Raw genomic sequence first — 13140 nt, forward strand, 5'->3', positions numbered from 1 at the left:
AGAGGGAAGTCAACTAATATAGCAGGGATTCAAACTAGTTTTCCGGAACAGAAAGTGACTGCAAAGAAAGAAAGAAAGAAAGAAAGAAAGAAAGAAAAGAAGGATTACAAATGTAATTTATTTCTGAGAACCTGGTTTATGGAATATTCATATTACTTTTTGTATCAGTTTTGAACAATTTTGTGTACTTGGCTAATTCTTTTTCATTTTTCATTTATTATCATTTTTCTTTTTTTTCTTTTATTTCCTTTTTATATTTTTACCTTTTCTGTATTTTTTTCTTTTTCTTTTTGAATATTTGGATGTAATGTTTAATCCATGCTTTCTCTCTAATATTATCTCTTCAATAAAGATAAAGATAAAAATAAATAAATGATACATAGTAATGATAATAATAATAACAATAATAGCAATAACGACGATAACAAGAACGACATTTAAATATATCGCGCTTTTTGAACGGGACCACGCGGAAGCATGGAAAAGCAGTACGCATGCGCGCCCCGGGGCGTTCGGCATTCCATCTTCCCCGCCCCGCTTGTCTTCCTTAAGAGGCAAAGCGCATGCGCACTGGCCAGCCTGGCATTCTTTGGCCCTTGCGGGAGGGAGATGGAGCGAGTGAGTGGTAAAGGAGGCGGGGCTAGGCAAGGAGCGCCCTTTCCCGATTGGCTCCTTCCCACGGCCTCCGGGCCCCGCCCCTCCCGGCGAGCCGCCACGTCAGTCACCGCTACTCCCGCCGCCGGGATCCTGCGCGTGCGCGCTGGGAGGCGCCTGGCCGCTTCTCCCCTCAGCCGGCGTCTCGCGAGGGGGCGGGGGGGGGGAGAAGGCGGGAGAGCGCGGCGCGTGCACGCGGAGGGTAAGTGCGCGGGTGAGGTGGGCGCGCGTGGGCGAGGGGGGAGTCAATCAACGGGGGGTGGGGGAGGAGACGGGGAGAGCCCTAGGGAACCTACAGGGTGACAAGAGTGCCTCTGAGCATGGGCAGAGCGCCGGCCGACTAGCCGGTCCGTCAGGTGGAAGGGGGCTTCCAGGCGAGCCCAGCTCCTCAATACTTCTTCCCTTTGGGGCGGCGGATAAAATATTGCCGGTTGCCTCAAGGGTTGCAAGGACCTTGCCAGGTTGGTCCCCCCCTTGCAGGTGTGGCGGCGCCTCCCAGGTAAGCTCTTGGAGGAGGGGGGGGGTTGACATTCAGAAGACATCTGAAGGCAGCCCTGTTCAGGGAAGTTTTTAATATGTGACATTTTAGTGTATTTTTCATCCTTGTTGGAAGCTGCCCAGAGTGGCTGGGGAAACCCAGCCAGATGGGCGGGGTACAAATAATAAATTATTATTATTATTATTATTATTATTATTATTATTATTATTTGTAGCATGGCAGGTGCCATAGCTGTCAACCTTCCCCTTTTTTTGCGGAAAATTCCCTTATTCCAGCAACGTTTCCCGCTGCTATCCCGTAGACTGTCCCCGGGACAGGTGAGGCTGCCGACCCCTTATTTTCGAGGCTCCCCGGGACAGGTGAGGCTGCTGATCCCTTATTTTCAATTTGATTTTAATTAATTTTTATAATGAAATGTTTTTAGAATCGTTGGATTATTTTGATTGTTGTTAGCCGCCCTGAGCCCAGCTTCAGCTGGGGAGGGCGGGATATAAATAAAATTTATTATTATTATTATTTCAAATCTGAAATTTGACAGCTATGGCAGGTGCCAGTCTGGGATCGCAGCCCCCGGGCGGCAGGGTTGCGTGGGCACTTGTCTCTTATTTTTGCACGTTTTCTTTGCAAGATGCTCCCCTCAACCTTCCTTTTTGCTACACCCGAGTGATCTGTGGCAGAAATGCATACTGGGTGCATAAACTGATTCAGGTACGATCTGCTGTGGAGCTGGATTTGCTGATGCCCAGTGTGAGGGACAGCCCTCAAGTCCAGGTTCCAGGGCTAGAAGACTCTCCCGAAATATATTAAAAAATTAAAAAATTGCCCAGTAGCAGCTTAGAGACCAACTAAGTTTATTCTGAAGTATATTTGTTTGCATGCACACTTCCTATAGAAAGACTCTCCAAATTTCTATATATCTATGCATATATCTATATATGTGGCTAAGAGTTTCGGACTCGGACATGGGAGACCAGAGTGCGAATCCTCCCTTGGCCATGAAGCTCTCCCTGGACCATTCCCTTCTTCTCAGCCTAACCTACCTCACAGGGTTGTTGTGGGGGTTGAAGAAAGCGTCTGTCTGGCCTCCTGGTTGTCAGAGCTGGCAGCTGACTTGGAGATACCTGGGGCACTCCTGTCGTCGTGAGAGGAGATACTGAGAAGCATCGCTGAGGGATCCCAGTGGCTGGGCACTGCAAGCAGGGAAAGAAGCCCCCCCTCCTCCTTGTGGGCTTTCCAGTGGGCATCTGCTTGGCAGAGGGCCTTCTCGGTGGTGGCACCCTCCCTGTGGAACGCCCTCCCACCAGATGTCAAAGAGAAAAATAACTACCAGACTTTTAGAAGACATCTGAAGGCAGCCCTGTTTAGGGAAGCTTTTAATGTTTAATAGGTTATGTATTTTAAGGTAAAGGTAAAGGTACCCCTGCCCGTACGGGCCAGTCTTGACAGACTCTGGGGTTGTGCGCCCATCTCACTCAAGAGGCCAGGGGCCAGCGCTGTCCGGAGACACTTCCGGGTCACGTGGCCAGCGTGACATCGCTGCTCTGGCGAGCCAGAGCCGCACACGGAAACGCCGTTTACCTTCCCGCTGGTAAGCGGTCCCTATTTATCTACTTGCACCCGGAGGTGCTTTTGAACTGCTAGGTTGGCAGGCGCTGGGACTGAGCAGCGGGAGCGCACCCCGCCGCAGGGATTCGAACCGCCGACCTTTCGATCGGCAAGCCCTAGGCGCTGAGGCTTTAACCCACAGCGCCACCTGCGTCCCATTGTATTTTAGTCCAATCCAATTTCCTTTATTCGACTGATAGTCAGAAATAAAACACAATACAGAATTATAAACTAAAACATCATAGGGGTACATAAATAAGGTAGGGCCACAGTACTAAACCTCTCACAGATAACCCACATCAAGGCATTCAGTTATACGTTTCCGACACTTGAGTGCCAGGAAAAGGAATTTAGAGTTATGTATTTTAGTGTTTTGTTGGAAGCTGCCCAGAGTGGCTGGGGAAACCCAGCCAGATGAGCAGGGTATAAATAATAATTTATTATTATTATTATTATTATTATTACCCGTGAGAACAAGATACTGGACTAGGCAGATCTTTGGCCTGATAGAAGAAGGCTTTTCTTACATTGGTTCTTATGGGTTATTCATAGAATTGTAGAGTTGGAAGGGACCCAGGGGTCATCTAGTTCAGCCCCCTGCAATGCATGAATCCTGCCCTTAGCCGTCCTTGGGGGGACTCAAACCACCAACTTTTGGGTTAACAGCCAGAGACCAGAATGCCGTGGTGAGACTCCTTACGGGGTCCTTGCCATGGGATCACATTCACAGCCATACCAGCTGCACTGGCTCCCGATGGAGTACAGGATCAGGTTTAAGGTGCTGGTTTTAACCTTTAAAGCCCTATGCGGCCTAGGACCCTCATACTGGAATGTCCCACGGAGGACCTTACGGTCTTCAAACAAAAATATCTTGGAGATCCCAGGCCACAGGGAGGTTAGGCTGGCTTCAACTAGAGCCAGGGCTTTTTTGGCTGTGGCTCCGATCTGGTGGAATGCTCTTTCACAAGAGACTAGGGCCCTGCAGGACTTGACATCTTTCCGCAAGGCCTGCAAGACAGAGCTGTTCCACCAGGCCTTTGGGCAAGGCACAGCCTGACCCCCTCCTTCTGTAATCCTCATAGAACTCTAGCCCAATGGTTGCCGTCAGTTTGATTTTGAATTGATTTTAGAATGAATTGATTTTAGAATGCATTTCAATTACCGTATTTTTCGCCCCATAGGACGCACTTTTCCCCCTCCAAAAATGAAAGGGAAATGTGTGTGCGTCCTATGGGGCGAATGCAGGCTTTCGCTGAAGCCTGGAGAGTGAGAGGCATCGGTGTGCACCGACCCCTCTCACTCTCCAGGCTTCAGGAAGCTATCCACAAGCCTTGCAAGCCTCGTGGGAGTTCCCGCGGGCTCACAAGGCTTGCGGGCAGCAGCCTGCAGCCCCGGCGAGTGTCCGCAAGCCTTGCGCGCCCGGCAGGAACTCCCACCGAGCGCGCAAGGCTTGGGGCGGCAGCCTGTTGCCCGAAGCACAGGGAGCCCTCCAGAGGGTGCCCCATGCTTTGGGCAGGCGTATGCAAGGCATGGGCCGGTGCGCCCTATAGGACGAAAAATATGGTAATTGATTGTGATTTTATGTAAACTGTGTTACTTTTATTGTTGTTAGCCGCTCTGAGCCCGGCTTCGGCTGGGGAGGGCGGGATATAAACAAAATTTTATTATTATTATTTATTATTACATTTATATCCCACCTTTCCTTCAAGGAGCACAAGGTGATGCACACAATTCCGTTTAATCGTCACAACCACCCTGCAAAGTAGACGAAAGTTAAACTAAGAGACAGCAACTAGCCCAAGGTCACGCAGCGAGCTTCTTGGCAGGGTGGGATTTGAATTCTCGATCTCCCACACCCTGTTCCACCGCTCCTTAAGCATTTCACCACAGTGGGTTAGAAGGGAAGATGCTGGCAGCTAGTGAGAGTTGTGGAACATCCACGTCTCTGAAATAAATATCCAGTAAAATGTAATTCTGTCAGCCAAAGAGAGTTGAGCTCAAAACAGGAAGGGGTTGCTTTTTTAGAATGGCGTGCCAAGTCAGACGAGAAGGATAACTATGAATTCACACCCACTTTTCTGCAAAAGTACACGGATGCAAAATGTAGCCAGCTATTTCCTTGTTTGCTTTCTTCACATTATAGCAAACGTTTCCTTCATTTCATTCCCACCCTTAACGGTTGACTCAGCTGCAGAACTTATTTCTGTATGTTGAACAGGGATCTGTACACCTTGCAAAAGAGGTGTTGGTGTCAAGAAAAGAGAGCTGGCATCGCTTTAGGTCTGGATTTGGCCAGTGGAATTCTTGCCTCTTCCTATGAACAGCAGACACCCTTATGTTTGCCTCCCCTGACCCTTATGTTTGCCTCCCCTTATGGTTCTGATCTATGGGTTACTTTTAAAATGAGGCTGCATTTTAAATTGTATTTTAACCCGTATTTTAATAAACTGGTTTTTGTTTGTTTGTTTTCCCCTATTATGTTTTATTGTAATTTTATTGGTGTTAGCCGCCCTGAGCCCGGCTCTGGCCGGGGGGGCAGGGTGTGTCTGTGTGTATATATTAAACATATTATTATTATTATTATTATTATTATTATTATTAAGATGGGGGAACCTGTGATCAGGTGCCTTTGGACTCCAGCTTCCATCATCCCTTTCACTGTCCATTCTGGCTGGGACTGATGGGAGTTGGAGTCAACAACACTTGGAGGATCCAGGTTCTCTACTTCTGCTATACTGCCTGGGAAAGGGAACTTTGAATCCTCCCCTTAACACTTTGCATCCTGTAGATCCCCAACCTGCTGCCCTCCAGATGTTTTGAACTGCAGCTCCCACCAGCATGGTCAGCAATGATGGAAGTTTTAGTCTGGATCGCCTTATAGATCACGTTTTAAGGGTAGCCAAGAATTGGGGCAGTGAGTTCTGCTGGCACTCATTTTGGCTTATGAACATTAGCGTGGGAAAATGATCGTTGGTGTGTACAAGACCCTTCCCTCTTGCCTGCTGATACACAAAAGGGGAAAGATGAAATTGGCTACCTACTTTCAGTCTTTGCGGAGATGACTAGCTTTAGGCAGACTATAAGAGAAAGCTCACTCTCTTGGCTGGAATAATGCTAATTTCTTGTAATTTTGTGGTCTGCACAAATTACAGTGTGAATGATAGTAGCCCTTGCTCTGTAAAATGTTTTGTAATTTTGTTCCCCTGAGAAAAGAAAGCCCTCCAAACACAAACATGGTTATCTAAAAGTTCATATTCTGTGCTTGGGGTGTTTGTTTAACCCCAGATCCTGGTGTATTTTTTAGTTCAAAGAACCTGTCTGATGAAAAAATAAATATTGCTTTAATGTTAACCTTTTGTTGCGTCAGAGACATCAAGGTAATAGGCTGCTATGCAATCATGTTCTTATTTATCTTACATTTCAGAAGGGTGGCATTGATATGGTGGCATTGATATGATATTTTAACTTCTGAAAGTTTCGGTACAAGTGTCAAATATTTTTAGATGGTATCTTTGAATCACATGCATTATTACGATTTTATGTTTTAGCTGTGAGTTAAAGTAAGGAACATGGCTAGTTTAAAAGATATTTGGAAGAGGAGCAACAGCAGCCCCTTGTCAAATTCTTATCTCTCTTGGCGCCTGAAAGGAATAGTTTAAATTATTCCTGTGTTCTAGATGCCATTTTTCTAGCATTTCTTAACCTGGGGAAAAATTTGTGTATTTGCACTGGCGCTGTGGGTTAAACCACAAAGTCTAGGACTTACCGATCAGAAGGTCGGCGGTTCGAATCCCCCAATGGGGTGAGCTCCCGTTGCTCGGTCCCTGCTCCTGCAAACCTAGCAGTTCAAAAGCACGTTAAAGTGCAAGGAGATAAATGGGTACCGCTCCGGCGGGAAGGTAAACGGCGTTTCCATGCGCTGCTCTGGTTTGCCAGAAGCGGCTTAGTCATGCTGGCCACATGACCCGGAAGCTGTACGCCAGCTCCCTCGGCCAATAAAGCAAGATGAGCGCGGCAACCCCAGAGTCGGTCACGACTGGACCTAATGGTCAGGGGTCCCTTTATCTTTTACTGGGACAGAAGGCAAGTCAAAATTGGGAGCAGAGCCATAGGCTGCCTGGAAAGTTTAGGACAAGACAAAGGTCAGTTTGGCATTATTTAAGGCTGGTCTAAGGACTGAAACACCCAAAAGCTGTTAGCCACATTGAGTAACTGCATGGGGTTAGAAAGGCAGTAAATAAACTTAAAACGAGCAAGAAACATAGAAACGCTAAACTATTTCCAAATGTGAATCATTGTGTTTTTCAATTCCAGTACGCCAGTTACAGTCTCAGCTGCCATGATGCCTGCAGCAACAGTAAAGCCTGACACCACGCCATTGTATGACCCTCGCCTCCTTCAGGAACTGGACTGGAGTCAGAATACCGTGACGTTTTCCCCTGCTATTTCTCCTGTGGAACCAGGCAGTGGTTTAGTTTTGCGACCGATTTGCATTGCCGACATCAACAAAGGTACAGCTCACTTTTCTCTGAACGCCTAAGTCCACTTGAACTCAAAGGCTACATATGCACATCGTAACCCAGGACTGCATTCGAGGACAACGGCCAGAGCAAACTATTAAGTCTTACACTGGATAGTTTTGTAGAAAATGCATTGTAAGAAGAGCACAACTGTTGGTCTTGGATAGGAGGGGCTTAATATAATTCTGTGTTTATGGAAGACAATCTTACTCAGCTACGAGTGATCGCCAAAGAAAAATAATTCTGAATGCTTTGCTAGGTTTTGTGTGGTTCCTCTCCTCTGCTATTTTGTGTGCGATTTCCCATTTTTTGGGGGTGTTTTTATTAACTTTATTCTATGCTGCCCTGATAGCTTTGCTGAAGGGCTGTCTAAAAATCTTGCCCATTTCACTACACTTGAAAAACTGTATTGTAGTGGCTCCTTGGTTTTTGTATCCCACATCACTCCAGACACTGAATTGTGGACACTACTTGTGGAATCTCTACTTGAATATTGAGTTTTGTGCTTGCCTTGAAAAATACATTTATGCAAACCCTTTCTCTCTCTTGCAGGCTTTTTAAAAGTTTTAGGTCAACTGACAGAAACAGGAATTGTCAGCCCTGAGAAATTCATCAGTGAGTACCTTGTATTTTGCAGCTTGGATGAAGGGAACAGGGGGTTTGCTTCAGTGCAGCTGTCTCACCGACCTTGCTTGGCTTCTAAAAGAGATGCCTTGTTGGTAAATCATGAGTTCATGGGTGTGAGGAGTGGTTTAAGTAGCAAAAAAAGCAGGGGGAACCCAGTCATTGGGCAGCCTATACATTTGACTACATTGACAGTTACACATCACTTGCCTTCCCCATGAGAGACCCTCACATTCTATTCACCTGCTTGTCAAGGGTTAGGTGCAGTATATCCTGGCAGATCGTTTTTAGGTGCCAGGCAAAATCGTTTCTCTATAACTAGGCCTTTCTTATAACAAAGTTATAACTATAACTTTGGCTTATTGAACATTCTAGGGCCTTTTAAATGTGTTTGTGGGAGGGGAGGTTATTGGTTTGCTTTTGCTTATTTTGTGTTCTCATTTTGTATTTTTATGTTGTCAACTGCCCTGGGATACAAATTTAGTAAGTAAGTAAGTAAGCAAGTATGTATGTAGTAGTAAGGTAAAGGTAAAGGGACCCCTGACCATTAGGTCCAGTCGTGGCCGACTCTGGGGTTGCGGCGCTCATCTCGCTTTATTGGCCGAGGGAGCCGGCGTACACCTTCCGGGTCATGTGGCCAGCATGACTTAGCCGCTTCTGGTGAACCAGAGCAGCGCACGGAAACGCCGTTTACCTTCCCACCAGAGCGGTACCTAATGATCTACTTGCACTTTGACGTGCTTTCGAACTGCTAAGTTGGCAGGAGCAGGGACCGAGCAACAGGAGCTCACCCCGTTGCGGGGATTCGAACCGCCAACCTTCTGATCGGCAAGTCCTAGGTCTGTGGTTTAGCCCACAGCGCCACCCGTGTCCCATATATGTAGTAGTAGTAATAATAATAATAATCTGGGTATGCAAACCTGAGCAGAGCTATAGGAAAACCTCATACCAGGGGAATGTAGATCCTCTTACCAAGAATGCTCCTACCTGTATTTTCTAGAAACATTTGAACACATGAAGAGTTCTGGGGACTACTACGTTACAGTAGTGGAAGATACTATTCTAGGAGAGATTGTGGCTACTGCAACTTTAGTCATAGAACACAAGTTTACTCACTCGTGTGCAAAGGTATGTTGGGTAGTGCGGGAAATACTCTTGCTGTGAATAAGTTCTGGCACTTTCTGGTACTCAGCGGCTAAGTGGTATTGCCTGTCTTCACAGAGGGGAAGAATAGAAGACGTTGTTGTAAGCGGAGAATGCAGAGGAAAACAACTTGGGAAATTGTAAGTGGCTGTTCATCGTCCTTAGCTTACCAGCCGGGTTGTGGGGAGTGGTGCCAACTGCCTCTTACATGCCCCACAAGACCTAAGTGAGCAAATGGGCAAGGACCGCCTCTCGCCATATGAACCAACCCAGTCCTTGCAATCATTCTGGCCTTTCTTTGTGTGCCTCCTCTATGAGAACGGCCTTTTCCGAGGTGCCTCCCCACTTGTGGAATTCTCTTCCCAGGGAGGCTCACCTGGTGCCTTCATTATTTTTAAGCCCGACAAAAACTTTCCTCTTCTGCCAGGGCTTTGGCAGATTAAGAAAGCTATGGCCTTTTGAACTGTAGGAGGGGTGGTGTTTGCTTGTTACTATGTTATGCATTTTTTTGTTTTTATACTGTAAGCTGCCCCGTGACCCTTGGATGAATGGCGATACAGAAATTTAATAAAAAAATAACAATAGCAATAAAAATCACCAATGGTGTCTGACGCCCTCCCCCAAGCACACATTCTGCAAGGCTAAACTTCTTCTAAAGCAATAAACTGATATTTATGTAACACCTTTCAAGCGTCCCAAACTAGTCATATTCATTCTTTGCAACCATTCTGTAATATGGGGCTGGTATTATTCCTGTATTGAGGGAAGTGGCTTTTTGAAGACCACTTAGCTCTATGACAAGTTCTCTTAACGCTTGAATCAGCAATTTTACAGCTCATACCCTTTGCCCATGGATGGGGAATTTGTGGGTCTCCAAATGATGTTGGACCAATTCACACCAGCCGCGCCCAGTATGACGTATGGTCAGAGTTGATCTGGTGGGCCACAGCTTCATCACCCTGATTTGAGTCTCTTAAGCACTTCCGGAAGTGTGATGCCGTAGCTGGGAGCGTTGGGCTTATGGGAACATAAAGAGCTGTCTTATACAGTGGTACCTCGGGTTACATACGCTTCAGGTTACAGACTCTGCTAACCCAGAAATAGTGCTTCAGGTTAAGAACTTTGCTTCAGGATGAGAACAGAAATTGTGCTCCGGCAGAGCGGCAGCAGCAGGAGGCCCCATTAGCTAAAGTGGTGCTTCAGGTTAAGAACAGTTTCAGGTTAAGTACGGACCTCCGGAACAAATTAAGTACTTAACCCGAGGTACCACTGTACAGTCAGATCTTTGGTCTATCCAGTTCAGTATTGTCTACAGAAAATGACAGCAGCTATCCAGTGTTTCTTAAGAGATGCCAGGGATTTAACATGGAACCTTCTAATTGCTGAGTATGCAGCCTAGTAACACTAACCAGATAGCTCTCCATAAGCTCCAAATTCACATCCATACGCACACACCCCAAACCCTGTCTCACCTGAAGCCAGTTTATTTGTAACCTACCTTATTAGGTTATTTGGCTAAAACACAGCCCTTGATCTCCTTTGGATGTAAAGTTAACAACACCCCATTTCCGTTTGGACTCATTGTGCTTCTATACTTTCCAACTGGCATAGTTCTTTGCTTGCCTTTTGGGCATTTAATCTGTACCCAAATTGCAGGACCCTGCCAAGGTATACACTTCAAACCTCCTTCGAAAGGAATGTCTCCCTAGTTCAGTGGTTCTCAAAGGGTGTGGCAGGAGAGGGAGGCAAGGGTGGCAGGAAGATGTAAGGACAATCAAATAAACTTTTAAGCATTTCAGTCTAGTGTAGTATGAGGGAGGATATACAACCAGAAACAGTATTCACACCTATCTTCAAGAGCATCGGCCATTCTTCTAGTTCCCCATGATATCTTGTAGTGAACAGGGATTTTCAACTCTTGACAAATGTGAACGATCAGAAAAGAGAAAGGCTTCTTTGTGCTGATGAGTTTGTTTGCCTCAAATTAGACCTAATACAAAGGAGATTACTCGGCAAAAGCAAGCTCACACCTCTTATTGGGTCTGTATACATCCTTAAGGTACATATGTAAGAGGCTCATTAATATTTTGGAATGATTCCTGTTCTTATGTAGCTGCATTGTTTTATACTTTCTGGATGTCCCATGATCATATTATAAAGTAGTTGTGTTCTGGGTTATAAACCAAGCACTGCTAGGAGTTGCTTCTTTTTGTTTTCCAATGTATTTATCAATTAAAAAAAATTGGTTTGACAGAAGCTAATTTTTATCCTGAACATGTGGCCCGGAGAAAATGTTTGAGAACCCCTGCCCTAGTTAAGAGACTCCTTTTGGACTTTCCTTATTCAATCACAATGATGTATCTTACTGTATACTCTCCCTCTGCAATTCTTGTCTCCTTCCACTCATTCCTTGCAGGGTTAGGGTTGGGAAGTGGGAGCTTCCTGTTTTCCCTTTGCTGAAAAGTGGCTTCTACTATCCATTTGGGCATGGTGGCAGCAGCAGTGCTGATGTGTAGATTCACGGTTGCCTGGTACATGCAGTTTGACATCCTTTTGCAAGAGTATACCCATACAGTTTGTTTCAGAGTACAGTGGTACCTCTAGTTGCGGACACGATCCATTTTGGGGTGCCATTCGCACCCCGAAAAGTCTACAACTAGAGTGGCGCTTCTGCGCAACCACGGGGCGCAATAGAGCGCTTCTGCACATGTGCAAAGCGCGCAGAACGCTTCTGCATGCGCACAGCAAAACCCAGAAGTATCCACTTCCGGGTTTGCCGCGTTCGCAAGCCAAAAAGACGCAACGTGAACCTAACGCAACACAAGGTATGGCTGTATTAACTCCTCCTCTTATTCTTCTTCTAGATTGATGTCGACTCTCACATTGCTAAGTAAGAGACTGAATTGCTACAAAATCACTCTCGAGTGTCAGCCAAAAAATGTTGCTTTCTATGAAAAATTTGGATATTCAGTATCTGAAGAAAACTACATGTATCAAAGATTCTTCAATTAAAGAACTTCCAGCTGTAATCTCATGTAATGGACTGTTGGTGGAGGACTGTCTCTTTTCTCTTTGTCTCAAATGAAATTAACACCTCCAGAGATGGGACAACAAATACAGTACAGCAGACTTTGATTTAGGTTTCCTTGCTGACAGGAAACATTTTAGAAGCCATTTCCTACTGTTAATGCTTTTTGCTAGCTGGGATGTGAAAGATGGGGGTGGTTGCCAGGTGGGGGTGGTTTTTAACCAAAGGCTATATTTTTACCTGATTCCTTTCTTGCCTTGTATTTTTCTAACTCTTGTGCTGCTTTGTGTTGCCAATTCAGCGGTGGTTAATGAGGCAGGACTGACTTGCGAGATTTCTAGTCATGTGGGTAGGAGAAATGCAAGGTCTGTACCAGGCTGTCACTGGTCTTGACATTGGTACGCCTCAGATCTTCATGGGCCCCAGAAGAGCCCAGCAATGATTGATTTGTCGTGCAGTGGCCTGAGCGATTCTGTTAGTCCCCTAGCAGTCACAATTGGTAAAAATTATTGCTTATACAAAGAACCTGCATTTTTAAAATATTGTATTCTTATCTCTTGTAGCTGTGAAAAGGCTGCGGGGCCAGGGGGCCCTCTTTTCCAGCATGGGCTATATCACATATATGCTTTGCAAAAACAATCTTCTGCCATGCTAACCCGCTCGGCAGATGTTCCACATCCCAAATCCACATCTCAGAGGCTCCCCCATGCTTTGGGGCCTTAGATAAAGCCACATAGCACTTCTTGCCATGAGCCGCCAATAACGGTACAACTTTTCTCCCACCATTTCAACTTGAAGGGGGCAGTCTTGGGCATTACAAGCAAATGAAGGGCACTGCAGAAAATTTTTGTAGTCGAGTAAATGGCTTTATAAAATATTACTGAGGGCTACTGTAAGCGGATTTCATGCATTTTGTGGTAGTCTAAAAACTTTACTGGGGGGTGACTAAAGTTTATTTATTCAGGTTTTTTAAAAAGCACTGTTAAGACATAAATAAATGAAGGCTGTTAAAATCTTTCGAATTATGGTCTTCCTTCTTCATTGGTCTAGGTGTGCTCTACTTGGCC

The 13140-nt window shown here is 45.7% G+C and overlaps 1 protein-coding gene across 3 annotated transcripts; it reads left to right on the forward strand.

The window, feature by feature from the left end:
- Positions 1–755: 755 nt before the first annotated feature.
- GNPNAT1 (glucosamine-phosphate N-acetyltransferase 1) lies at positions 756–13095 on the forward strand. 3 transcript variants are annotated; one of them, XM_079963330.1, is made up of 6 exons: positions 756–856; positions 7073–7269; positions 7831–7893; positions 8903–9030; positions 9124–9185; positions 11910–13095. In XM_079963330.1, the coding sequence occupies exons 2-6, from the start codon at positions 7098–7100 to the stop codon at positions 12055–12057; spliced, it is 573 nt and encodes a 190-aa protein (XP_079819456.1). In that variant the 5' UTR covers positions 756–856; positions 7073–7097; the 3' UTR covers positions 12058–13095. The 3 variants fall into 3 exon arrangements, with proteins under 3 accessions (XP_079819456.1, XP_079819455.1, XP_079819454.1); XM_079963329.1 differs by lacking the exon at positions 756–856 and adding an exon at positions 932–1153; XM_079963328.1 differs by lacking the exon at positions 756–856 and adding an exon at positions 932–1115.
- The last annotated feature ends 45 nt before the right edge of the window (positions 13096–13140 follow it).

Source organism: Podarcis cretensis, assembly GCF_951804945.1.
Source record: "Podarcis cretensis genome assembly, chromosome: 1".
Lineage (NCBI taxonomy): Eukaryota > Metazoa > Chordata > Lepidosauria > Squamata > Lacertidae > Podarcis > Podarcis cretensis.

Coding starts and splice junctions, on each gene's coding strand:
- GNPNAT1 (XM_079963330.1), top strand. CDS start 7,098: ATGATGCCTGCAGCAACAGTAAAGCCTGACACCACGCCATTGTATGAC. Junction 9,031..9,123: donor TTACTCACTCGTGTGCAAAG/GTATGTTGGGTA, acceptor CTGTCTTCACAG/AGGGGAAGAATAGAAGACGT. Junction 9,186..11,909: donor GGAAAACAACTTGGGAAATT/GTAAGTGGCTGT, acceptor TTCTTCTTCTAG/ATTGATGTCGACTCTCACAT.